Source organism: Enoplosus armatus, chromosome 12, assembly GCF_043641665.1.
Source record: "Enoplosus armatus isolate fEnoArm2 chromosome 12, fEnoArm2.hap1, whole genome shotgun sequence".
Classification (NCBI taxonomy): domain Eukaryota; kingdom Metazoa; phylum Chordata; class Actinopteri; order Centrarchiformes; family Enoplosidae; genus Enoplosus; species Enoplosus armatus.
In genome coordinates this window covers 164,901-177,563 of record NC_092191.1, presented here as the reverse complement: position 1 = coordinate 177,563, position 12,663 = coordinate 164,901, and the positions used below count along the sequence as shown (strand labels likewise).

The 12,663-nt window shown below is 43.4% G+C and overlaps 1 protein-coding gene across 1 annotated transcript in view; it reads right to left on the bottom strand.

Annotated features, from left to right (window-relative positions):
• The window catches only part of ubr2 (ubiquitin protein ligase E3 component n-recognin 2), a 37,820-nt gene that overhangs the window by 20,604 nt on the left and 4,553 nt on the right, over positions 1 to 12,663 (bottom strand). Inside the window, exons 3-19 of the mRNA XM_070916617.1 lie at positions 12,512 to 12,590; positions 10,829 to 10,942; positions 10,590 to 10,720; positions 9,935 to 10,073; positions 9,422 to 9,484; positions 8,912 to 9,032; positions 8,421 to 8,528; positions 8,165 to 8,253; positions 6,019 to 6,117; positions 5,842 to 5,940; positions 4,612 to 4,775; positions 4,319 to 4,418; positions 3,509 to 3,637; positions 3,058 to 3,241; positions 2,790 to 2,851; positions 2,176 to 2,286; positions 1,390 to 1,455 (exon numbers count right to left, since the gene is read on the bottom strand). Of these exons, the coding sequence (XP_070772718.1) occupies positions 1,390 to 1,455; positions 2,176 to 2,286; positions 2,790 to 2,851; positions 3,058 to 3,241; positions 3,509 to 3,637; positions 4,319 to 4,418; positions 4,612 to 4,775; positions 5,842 to 5,940; positions 6,019 to 6,117; positions 8,165 to 8,253; positions 8,421 to 8,528; positions 8,912 to 9,032; positions 9,422 to 9,484; positions 9,935 to 10,073; positions 10,590 to 10,720; positions 10,829 to 10,942; positions 12,512 to 12,590 (1,858 nt within the window). The remainder of the gene's footprint in view (positions 1 to 1,389; positions 1,456 to 2,175; positions 2,287 to 2,789; positions 2,852 to 3,057; positions 3,242 to 3,508; positions 3,638 to 4,318; positions 4,419 to 4,611; positions 4,776 to 5,841; positions 5,941 to 6,018; positions 6,118 to 8,164; positions 8,254 to 8,420; positions 8,529 to 8,911; positions 9,033 to 9,421; positions 9,485 to 9,934; positions 10,074 to 10,589; positions 10,721 to 10,828; positions 10,943 to 12,511; positions 12,591 to 12,663) is intronic.

Below are 12,663 nucleotides of genomic sequence, written 5' to 3'. Positions count from 1 at the left end.
TGTTTATTAGGCAAATAACAAACTGGAACAACTAAATAGTCCTTATTCACATATATTAACCAAAAACCTTAACATTTTGTATGACCTCCTTTGGCCCTGATAACAGCTTGCATTCTTGCTGGCATTGTTTTTATGTACTTTTCAACAGCCTCTTTTGTTATTGAGTTCCAAATAGTTTGTAGCTGTTCCCAGAGACTTGCTTTGGATGAAACTTTTGTGCGATCTATTTTTGAATTCAATAAATCCCAGATCTGTTCAATAGGATTCATTCGTTTGTGGATGTTTGCAGGCCTCAATAATGGCTTCTTAGCAGCTATTCTTCCCTTTAAGCCTTGTTCCTTCAGTCGTCTGCTTATGGTCATTCTGGAGACTTTCTCAGATTCTGATCTAGAAGCATTAATCTCTGCCTGAAGATCAGCAGTGGTCTTCCTTCTGTCTCTAGTACTTAAAATCTTGAGGTGCCTGACATCTGCTTCAGTTAGCTTTCATTTTCGGCCTCTTCCTTGACGCATTTTGTAAGTACCAGTCTCTGCAATTGAGTCCAAGGCATACTTGACCACACTGTGAGAACACTTTATGTCTTGCCCTATTTGTCTCAAAGACCATCCAGCATCATGAAGTACTTTAATTCGGACTCTTTCTTTCTCAGTGAGTTCCCTATGCTTCACCATTTTGGTGAGGAATTTCAAACTGATTTCACTTTTTATACCCACATTTGAGCCAGCACACTGGAATTCTCTGAGAAGTCAGAAATTAATCAAGAATAACATACAACCACTAAAACACATTTTTCTGTTGAGGAATGCAAGTAAATAACTGTAATTTGGCATCTCAATCAAAAAATAATAATGTGCTTTACTATTTTTTTCTGCTTTTTTGTAAAACAGTAAATTTGAAAATTCATGGATAACAACAATAATTATATTTTAGCATTAAAGATATAATTTTGATTAAAGAGCTTGCACATACTGGTGGATTAACCATTACAGAAAAATTAAAAATATTTTGGTAATCAGCAATACTGTTCATTTAGGGCAGCGGCGGCAAACACCTTACAATGGGTGGTGGTCGAATAAATTTGTTAAGCACTGTATGTGTATATATATACACATATATATATATATACATACATATGTGTGTATATATGTATATGTATATATGTATATGTGTGTCTGTTTTTTATATATATATAAACACATATATACACACACATATATACATATATGTATATTGTACATATATACATATATGTATATATACACACATACATATGGATATTATATACATATATATATATATATATATATATATATATTCTGATTCTGATATATACTGTCATATATATCTGGCTCTATCACCCAGCACTAACAGTCAGTAGTGTGTTTGTACCTGCAGCATGATGAGGTCTTTGTCGAACATCTCCACTCTGCATTTCACATTGTGATAATAATAAATCTGAAACACACAGAGTCATTCTCTGTTAGTTCAGCAGAAACAGAATTTCATTTATACATCATGTAGAGACAGAGAGAATATTTTCCCACATCTCTTTTATGTCTGAACGTCAAACGTTTTATTAAAGAAATGTATCAAACTATAAATATTTTCGGACAGACTTCTGAATCGAGTAGATAACACTGTTCAACAGTAGGTTTATAATGTTTGACTTCATAACCAGCTCCAGTTTTTCCCCTGAGGATGGAGTTGTAGCAGCGGAGGTGAAGCCGAAAATGTATTTTTTGTGTGACCCATATCACCCACTGGGTGTTAGCTAGCAGCTAGATAGCTGTGATTCATTCTTCCGGTTATTCATTAACTGTCCTTTATTCCAGAATTAACTTGCATCTCCACACTGTTGTATCACTCACTTCAATGACACTGTCACTGATACAATAAGTGACAGTTATGATGTTTGTTAAAGGGAGTCCTGTCCAGACAATATGTAGTCTGTCAGGCGTCTCTGAGATTGACAGCTTGCACGTGTCACAGTGGCCCTCTGCATAGTAAGACCCGCCTCCAGGAAGAAGACAACAGGTGTATGTGGAACACCTGCTATCTTTGTCGTCTACCTGCTGCTTGTTGTTTACATCTGGATGTGTATTATGGGATGTCTGCTCCTGTCTGAGATATCCCTGAGAGTCCCAGCAGCTGATCACTTCAGTATTGACGACTCACCTGGTTTATCAGGGAGAAGCCGTTCCTCCTCCACATCCCAGCATGCACCTGGGCACAGAGCACCAGGCAGCGGAGGGGGAGTTCAATCAGGAGTGGGGGGCTGAGTTCCCCCTGAGGACACACACATGTTAACACTGGTGTATTGATCTGTATCAATTTAAACAGAGTCAACAGGTGTAAAGGTGTTCAGACAGATGAAAGTTTAATAAAACAGATAACGGCATAACGGTCGACAGTCATTTTGAAAACATAAACAATCTTCATAGAAATGTAAAGAATTTAATATACAGTTTATTCATCCTGTCAACAAACAGACAGACAGACAGACAGGTTACTGAGCAGCTGACTGACAGACAGACAGGTTACTGAGCAGCTGGCTGACAGACAGACAGACAGGCTACTGACCAGCTGCCAGACAGACAGGTCACTGACCAGCTGCCAGACAGACAGGTCACTGACCAGCTGCCAGACAGACAGGTCACTGACCAGCTGCCAGACAGACAGACAGACAGGTTACTGACCAGCGGACAGGCAGACACACACACAGACAGGTTACTGACCAGCTGACTGATAGACAGGTTACTGACCAGCTGACCGACAGACAGGTTACTGACCAGAGGAAGCTGCTCAGGGAAGCGAGACGCGACTTCAGTCCTGCTGAGGAGAACATGGAGACCTGGAGGGGGGAGGAATTGAGAATGTCAGTTAGTGTCTGACCTGTTTTATAGAGATTCCCACAGTAACCAATCAGCTATCAGGATCAGCTGAATACAACGACTTAGCAAGCTATGTTATTTATAGGGATGGGAATCGAGAACTGGTTCCAAATTGTCCCATCAATAGGAAACGTATGCCTCACTCTGTCTGAGTGTGTGTGTTTACCTGCCAGCAGTCTGCAGACCGGCAGGTGTATGGACACTTTGTCTTGAGACACCTGGTACCTGAACGTCTCCACACAGTGACCGGCCAGACTCAAGCTGATTGGTTGCTCACCGTCTGGAAGGCTGCTGTGACAGTGACTGAGCGCGCTCAGACACTTCCTGTAGGCCTCAATTAGCACACGCTCCTGACACACAAAAACACACGTGTATTTAAGAAATACTCAGTAGTAGTATGTAGTAGTACGTACTAGTATGTAGTATGTGCAGTAGTAATATGTAGTGCGTAATAGTGTGTAGTAGTAATACGTAGTTGTGCGTAGTAGTACGTAGCAGTACGTAGTAGTGTGCAGTAGTAGAGCGTAGTCGTACGTAGCAGTGTGTAGTAGTAGGGTGAAGTTGTATGTAGTAGTACATAGTCGTGTGCAGTAGCAGTGTGTGGTGTGTGGTCTCACGTCAGTGGAGCACCACTCCTGGATCATGGAGATGATGTGAGTCAGTTTCATCTGCAGAGTGAACGCTGCCTCCCACTCAGGCTCCATCTCTATGTGCTGCCCCACCTGTCTCACCACCGGGTCCATACCCTGAGAGAAGACAGACAGGTTCAGACACAGACAGAGAGAGGGTATGAAAGAGAGAGAAAGACAGAGACAGAGTGTGAGAGAGAGGTTCACAGAGAGTCAGACAGGTTTAGACAGAGAGACAGCTTCAGAAAGACAGAGAGGTTTACACAGACAGGTTCAGACAGAAAGACAGACAGAGAGAGAGGTTTAGACACAGAGAGAGAGACAGGTTCAGAGAGAGAGAGACAGGTTCAGACACAGAGAGATAGAGACAGGATCAGAGTCACAGGTTCAGACACAGAGAGACACACAGTTTCAGTGAGAGAGAGAGAGAGAGAGAGAGAGAGAGAGAGAGAGAGAGAGACAGGTTCAGACACAGAGAGATAGAGACAGGATCAGAGTCACAGGTTCAGACACAGAGAGACACACAGTTTCAGTGAGAGAGAGAGAGAGAGAGAGAGAGAGACAGGTTCAGACACAGAGAGATAGAGACAGGATCAGAGTCACAGGTTCAGACACAGAGAGACACACAGTTTCGGTGAGAGAGAGAGAGAGAGAGAGAGAGAGAGAGAGAGAGAGAGAGAGAGAGAGAGAGAGAGAGAGAGAGAGAGACAGGTTCAGACACAGAGAGACAGACAGAGAGAGAGACTGAGAGACAGACGGGCTCTACCTGTCCAGGTAAGTGTGAGGTGTGTGTGTTACCTGCATACACTTGAGCAGCTCCAAAAAAGCATCCAGACCTTCTAGAAACTTCAGTCTGAGCTGATCGCTCCACTCAGAGGGACGACTGATGAGGACGTACCTGCGCACACACACACACACGCGCACACACACAGGTTTTGCTGGTGGAACTGATTTTACTCATGTCAGTAGTGTTACTGGTGTGAAACTGGTACACAAGCGCAATATATGTATTTGCTGGTCTATAGCAGGTGTATAACTGGTGTATACCGTCGCCCAACCCTAATATAAACTGCTATGTAACTAGTCCTAACTTGAGGTCTCCGATGAGGCTCTGGACTCGTCCGAACTTGAAGGCCTGCTGGGCAGTGTAGCGGTCGAACTGGAAGCGCCCCTGCAGGTCTCTGTGACGGAGGTGATCCGCAAAGGTCCGGATGATGGTCGTCATCAGGTTCTCCTCCACCATCAGCATCCGGGCCTGCAACATGCACAGATAACAAAATGCTTTTACCACTAAACATTATGTGCTATGTGAACAGCAATACGGTTTTAAAACCGGTACAACTACTTCACCTTTGAAGGGTTGCACACTGCTGGTTAAGTAGCTACCTGGAAAACGGGTATCAATATGTTCAGATACATATTTCTTACAGGTTACGTATGGTGTTGCTCAAGGCTCAGTGTTCGGCCCGTTGTTGTTTGTAGGATGTAGATATATGTGAGGTTTCCAAAACATTAAAATGTAAGGAAAGGCAGGATGGACGAGATGGAGAAAAGCCCATAAATTATAGCTAAAAACCTATTTTGGAGGTCACAGTGACCTTTGGGTCAAAAGTGTCATCTATTCAGTGTCCGATCAGCTGTGAGAGATGTTCACAGTCCGCCCTTCTGTTCCTGAGTCATGGTGCTGAATGATGGACTTCATGATGTCACAGTGAAGTTGACCTTTAGGTAAAAAATGGCATCACTTCATTGTTGTATCCCATCAAACTCAAAATCATCTGTATGAAAGTTTGTCCTAATTACTGCATCAATTCTTGAGTCATGGCCAAAAATGTGTTTGTCAAGGTCATTTTGAGGTCACAGTGACCTTTGAGTCAAAAGTGTCACCAATTCAATTTTATTTAAATATTGCCAACAATAACAGAAGTTATCTCAGGGCACTTTCCATATAGAGTAGGTCTGGATGGTACGCTTTATAACGTTATTTTAAAATAAAGAGTATCAACTGTGAAATATGGTCATCAGTTCTTGAGTTAAAGTCCAAAACGTGTTTTGTGAGGTCACAGTGACCTTTGACCACCAAATTTTAATCAGTTCATCCTTGTGTCCAAGTGGACGTTTGTGTCAAACAGTGCTGGTTACAAAAAGAAAATGTACAACAAATCCATATTTTAAACTACACAAGAAACTTGAGAGGCACATAATTGGAAGTAGAAGAAGTTTCTGTGACTGAAAGGGTTAAAGAGGTGAACTTGAGGAGCAGCTGTACTTCCTGTAGTGAGGAACATTTCTCACCTCCAACACAAACACACTAAACTCACCAGTGACGGGACGGTGAATATTTGTACTGACAGGTCAGTGATGGAGAACTCACGGTCGTGGTCGTCTCTCACGTAGTCGCACTGCAAGCGTTCATAACTCTACCAGCAGGAGAGAGAGAGACAGGCAGAGAGAGAGACAGGTGTGTGGAGGTGCGGAGGAGGAGGAGGAGTACTCACCATGGTCGGGACGGTGAAGAGCTGAACAGACAGTGAGGTCACTGACACCACTCGCTCGTGGTCGTCCTCCATAAAATCTGTCTGGAGGCGTCTGTAGTTCTAGAGGGGGGGGGGGCGACATTTCACCTCTGGGTCACAGGTCGCTGCTGCCGGGCCGATGTCCCCCCCAACCCCCCATGTTAAACCCCAACAGACCCTGATACAACTCAGTCTGGAATCAACCTGAACCCTGCCTTCACTGCAGATTCTTTAAAGCAGAGGTTTACAAACTGTGAGGCCTCCCCAGGACCACATGTCTTGATTTCATCTCGAGCACCACATGTGGATTAATCTGCCGCTGGAAATATTCCCCAACAAATGCACTTGTTTTACAGTCTTCACAGAGGTCTGTAAGAGCCCTGAACTCAGACCAGGACTCTGATGTCTGTAGTTCAGTTCAGCTCATCTTCTTCTACCAACTTCTAAGATCGATTGTTGTCAGGACATGGGGTCCTTGACACATTTAGTATCTGTCCTTGTCACATGATCTTCCTAAGCAGATGGAATTTGGCCTAGTTTTCCTAGCTGTCATGAAGATGTGGATGTTCAGATCTAAACTTTTTAAGGATTTCTTGTTAAATTGGATTAAAAGTCCAAAAAACTCCATCTACCGATGAAAATCATGTGGTGTGATCAAAAGTTGAACAACCTTTGAGAACATTTGTTTCGAGGTGAAGACTGAACTTTGAAAGCAGGTTTGACTGTTTGAAGCTGATCATCAATATAAACTTGTTTTTCAACATAAACATGTTTGATACAGAAACATTTTCCAGAGTAAAGATAAACCTGATCAGACCACACGCAGATACTGATTGATCTGCTGATAACATGGAGCAGCTGATGTATCAGTCAGGATCTACAGTCAATTAGAGGTGGCATTGATTAGATATCTGATCACTGAGGAACTGAAAGAAGCATGACATCATGATGACATGAGGTGTTTTTGGACCGGAGGAACTTTTTCATCGTTCTAGAACAGTTGGAGGACCCCGCCCCTTTTTATTGTGTTCGCACCGCAAGAACTGGGAATGATCGGAGTTCTTAGAACGCCGTTTGGAGGGACTATTTCAGCTCCTACTTCAGAGTAGGTACTCTCCCAGCACAAGAGGGACCTGGAGTGACGTAAGTGTTTGTTGATTGGTTGAACACATGAGCCAATGCAGTACCAGCAACCGCCATCTTTAAAAACCAGAGTAACCTGAGTAACAATGGGTTCGTCCCATCACACACACTTGCAGTATTAGTGACAAGTCAGTATCTCAATGTGCGGCGCGTTTCCGGTAACTTCACAGTGTCCCCATGCTCGTTACGACCTCAGAGAGGAGGTTCAATCCTGAGGACGGATGTCACTCACACAAACAATAAAGTAAAGTTGGTGTCAAGTGTGGGATGAAACCATGAAGGTCAGTTACCTGTCTGTCTGTCTAAATCTAGCATGAGTTCCTCCTACGTATTGATGAATAATTTATTTCACATTCACTGTCACCTGACAGCCAATCACTGAGGAGATAGTGAAGAAGTTCATAGATGAAACATGATGTCATGATGAGGTCATCCTTCTCTTGTCTCAGGAGCTTTGTGAAATGTTCTTCAGAGGAAACTCTTAGTTACAAAACTTATTGAGGGGGGCTGCTGGTCTGAGATCAGATCTTTGTCAATGTCTCACATCCTCTCCTCAGCCACAAGAGCACCTTCTGTGGGAGACTCATTCCTCCCAAATGTACAACAGAGCGCCACAGGAAATCATTCCTGCTTGTGGCCATCAAACTGTTCAACTCCTCCCTCTGAGTGTCAGACACTCAGAAGAAACACACTGATTCTGGATTTATTTCATCGACTAGTGCAATACACATATATATGTGTGTGTATATATATATATATATATATATATATATATACACACACACACACACACTGTTACTGTGTATATATATATATTTTTTTCACTTTATTTTTATATCTTTATTTGTACATACTTCTCATTTCTAAATGTATGCTACTTTTCTACTCTTGAATGGGAGCACCTGTAACTGTGTAATTTCCCTGCCGGGGATCAATAAAGTATTTCTGATTCTGATGACTCTGGTGTATTGATCAGGTGTGTTACCTTGGCAAACTGGATGGCAAAGATCTTCTTGTACTTGAGGTCCATGAGGAGGCTGTTCATCAGCAGCTGGTGGTAGATGTTTCTCGCTCCTACAGAGAGAGAGACAGACAGGCAGATGACTTACATGAAACAACACAGCCTCTAATAAAACATCTTTGGCTGTACAGACAAGGTGACATATATATATATATATATATATATATATATATATATATATATATATATATGTGTGTGTGTGTGAGGTGAATGTTGGTACCTTTCCACATCTTGGAGTCGTTGAGCATCAGCTGGTCGACCAGCGAGGAATTTTCTCCCTCAGGACCTCTCTGCAGGCCGACCTGACATAGGATCCTCCTCAGACCGTCTGGAACACATGCAAACACATGCAGCAGCTTGGACAACAAGCCCCCAGGACATGTGCCGGGCTTTGAAGCCAGTTTGACACAGTTGCCAGACGGTGTAATTACAACTTCCGGGTTCATCACATGATGCACCCTGGCCCAGAAAGACTTCCCATAGATTTACATTGAGACAGAGACGTCTGTACATCAGCAGATATTTTATCAACTTCAGTACGAACACTTAAACAGCTCATATTTAAATCATTATGTCCTAAAAGTTGTAAAATTCACTAATAGCTGAATAGGAATGAATGGGGCCCCGTCTCCAACGCTGTATCCAGGTTTTATTGTACATCCATGGCACACAGACACAGACACAGACACATGTAATGAAGTCCAGACGTACCAGAGTACTGAATGACCTGTCCCAGCCAGCTGAGAGCCCTCAGAGCAAAACACTGATGAGCAACAACAGACGAGTGCATCACTTCAACCCTGAGAGGCTTCGACTGACGGCTGGTGTTCCTCTGACGGGGGGGAGAGCATGAGATGGGGTGGGGGGAGTTAGTGCATTCAAGCCCTCCACTGTCCACAAACAATAAGATGACTAACATGACTAAGTCATCATGTTAGTAACCAGATTAATAGTCATGTTAGTCATCAGATTAATAGTCATGATAGTAACCAGGCTAGTACTCATGTTTGTAACCAGATTAATAGTCATGATAGTAACCAGATTCATAGTCATGTTAGTAACCAGGTCAGTAACCAGATTGGTAGTCATGTTAGTAACCAGATTCATAGTCATGTTAGTAACCAGATTCATAGTCATGTTAGTCATCATGTTAGTAACCAGATTTATAGTCATGTTAGTAACCAGGTTAGCAGTCATGTTAATATAGAGAAAGACACTCACCACTATAACAGACTTGGCCTGTTCACAGAACTGGAAATCTCCGTACCGAACTGACTTCCTGCCCTGCACAGACAGACAGACAGCAGGTAAACATCACCTGGACCTGTCAACTGATAACATGGACCTCCTCCTCATATTTCTAACTTCCTCCTCCCACAACTGGGGCGGTAGTAGCTCAGTCTGTAGGGACTTGGCTTGGGAGCCAAAACACGGACTGTGGAGTGGTAGCTGGAGAGGTGCCAGTTCACCTCCTGGGCACTTCTTCTTCTTCTTCTTCTTCTTCTTCTTCTTCTCCTTCTCCTTCTCCTCCTCCTCCTCGTCCTCGTCCTCTCTGGTTTGATTTAACTGAAGGATTTCGTCCTGTTAACCTCACCTGTGCTGCTGCAGGTAAACTAATCTGCTATATCATAGAAACATGTTAACATTTGTAACCAACAGGTAACAGTGTGATGTGTTTCATATGTACATAATGAGTGATGTGTTTTGTTTTATATATAATGAGTAATTACTGACGTCTCTGTCCACGGTGGTGGCGAAACTGACGGCTTCTTTCTGGCTGCAGTTGACGGCTTTTTGCAGAGTGTAGATCACTTGTTCATAAGTGTGGACTTCATCATTAAACAACATGCAATAGTAGGTGTCTCCTCTCTCCCTGAACACACGCACACAGACAGGAAGTATCAGTACAGCAGTATAACAGTATAATAAACAATATAATAACCAGTATAATGTGCTTTCAGTGTGCCCTACATGCTGCAACCTGAAAACATTTATTTATCTGTTCTTAAAGGCAGACATGTTGGTGTATGACACAGGTCAGAACACCTGCACAGATGGTTTGACATGAGCTTTTAACAGTCTCAAATATTTCAGCCATCAGGAAAAAATGTACAGATCCTGTTGTGAAGACTCTGATACTTGCTGAAACACACTGATGAAGATTTGGAGCGTTTTGTCATCCTCTCACATCAACACAAACTGCTGAGTCATGGTCGCTCTGTAGCTGAGAGGTTAATGATGGAGAAAATGACCATCCCGCAACATCTCGGTCCCACACCCTCAACACCCCAGCTCTACCCCCGCTTCATCCCGAGCTCCATCCCTGCATGCCTAACATGTGGAGGAGATCGTTAAAGATTGTGAATTGTGTGTTTGCGCATGTGCGTACGGTGGTTCCAGTCCTGCAGGTAGCTGGTCCTCCTGATCCCAGGTCAGCATGTCCACAGCGTACTTCAGGATTATGGAGAAGATGCTGTAACCACGGGCAACCATGTCAGCTGGAAGCTGAGCTACAGGGTCCTGAAGGGACAAACAGTAAAGAGTGACAATACTGCAGCAAGACACTGACAGAGAGACAGACAGGTAGAGAGAGAGATGGAGAGACAGACAGACAGGTATCTGTCTCACTTCCTCTGTGTCTCTGTTGTTGGCTGTAGGTGTGTGTTTCTGGCAGTAAGGACCCTTCTTCCAGGCTTCAGCATCTCCACAGTCACAGAAACCTCCACCTCCTGACGTGGTCATCTACCACACACACACAAATTAGATTAGATTCAACTTTATTGTCATTGCACGGAGTACAAGTACTGAGACACAAAATGCAGTTTTGCATCTAACCATAAGATAAGATAAAGTCGGCCCCGGCAATAAGACAATAGTGATAAGTGCCGACGATAGATGCTTCAATAGAAAAAAGAAAACTGTTTGATCGAATGTTCAATAGTTTCACTTAAATGCATTAAATACAAACCACCATGAAAGCACATATCGAATCAAACGAGCGCAAACAGCCAATCACTGAACAGGTGGAGTGGAGGCGGAGAGGACACAGGTTACATTTACATGTACATTTAGAGTGGTTCAATTCAACCTGTTTTCTCCTGGTCTTCATTAAACATTCATTAATAATTATCAATATCTACTGAAATGAAACATTTCATTGTGATAAAAGTTTCAGCTTTATCACCCAGCCCTATATAGAAGAAATACATAAATAACAGTGAAAGGTAGATATTAACATATTAAGATGTACACAGTGTGAACATGCAGCTACAGTGTGTGTGTGTGTGTGTTGGTAGTGTCACATGCAGCAGACAGACTCTCAGCTGAAGTGTCTCAGCAGCTCTTTGTGCAGCTGACAGGTCGACCTTTGACCTCAGAGCTGCCTGACCAGATACAGATCATCATGAAGACTACACAGGAACCCGGTTTCAACCTGATTCACCTCCAGGACTACAGACACGTCCAGGTTTTAGGGCTACAGACACCTCAAGGTTTTAGGGCTACAGATACGTTCAGGTTTTAGGACTACACACGTGTCCAGGTTTTAGGACTACAGACACATCCTGGTTTTAGGACTACACACGTGTCCATTTGTTAGGGCTACAGACACGTTCAGGTTTTAGGGCTACACACGTGTACAGGTTTCAGGGCTACAGACACGTTCAGGTTTTAGGCCTACAGATACCTCCAGGTTTTAGGGCTACAGACACATTCAAGTTTTAGGACTACAGACACGTCCAGGTTTTAGGGCTACAGACACCTCCAGATTTTAGGGCTACAGACACGTTCAGGTTTTAGGGCTACAGACACGTTCAGGTTTTAGGACTACACACGTGTCCAGGTTTTAGGGCTACAGACACGTTCAGGTTTTAGGACTACAGACACGTTCAGGTTTTAGGACTACACACATGTCCAGGTTTTAGGGCTACAGACACGTTCAGGTTTTAGGGCTACAGACACGTCCCGGTTTTAGGACTACACACGTGTCCAGTTTTTAGGGCTACAGACAAGTTCACGTTTTAGGACTAGAGACACGTTCAGGTTTTAGGGCTACAGACACGTTCAGGTTTTAGGACTACAGACACCTCCAGGTTTTAGGACTACAGAGACCTCCAGGTTTTAGGACTACAAATGTGTCCAGGTGTTAGGGCTACAGACGCATCCAGGTTTTAGGACTGTATGTGTCTCTGTAATGGCAGTGTGTCACATTTCTGCTCTCACATCAGCCAGCTGGTGTGTGTGCATTACCTGTGTGTGAGTGTGTGTTACCTGTGTGTGTGTGTGTGTGTGTGTGTGTGTGTGTGTACTCACCCTGTATCGATGCTCTTTGTGAACGCTGCCCAGGAAACACTGCATGCACAGAACACAGGTTGGGTCAGCTGCACACTCCCTGAACATGCACACACACACACAGAAATTGGTTAATACCTGAACAGAGTGTGTGTGTGTGTGTGTGTGTGTGT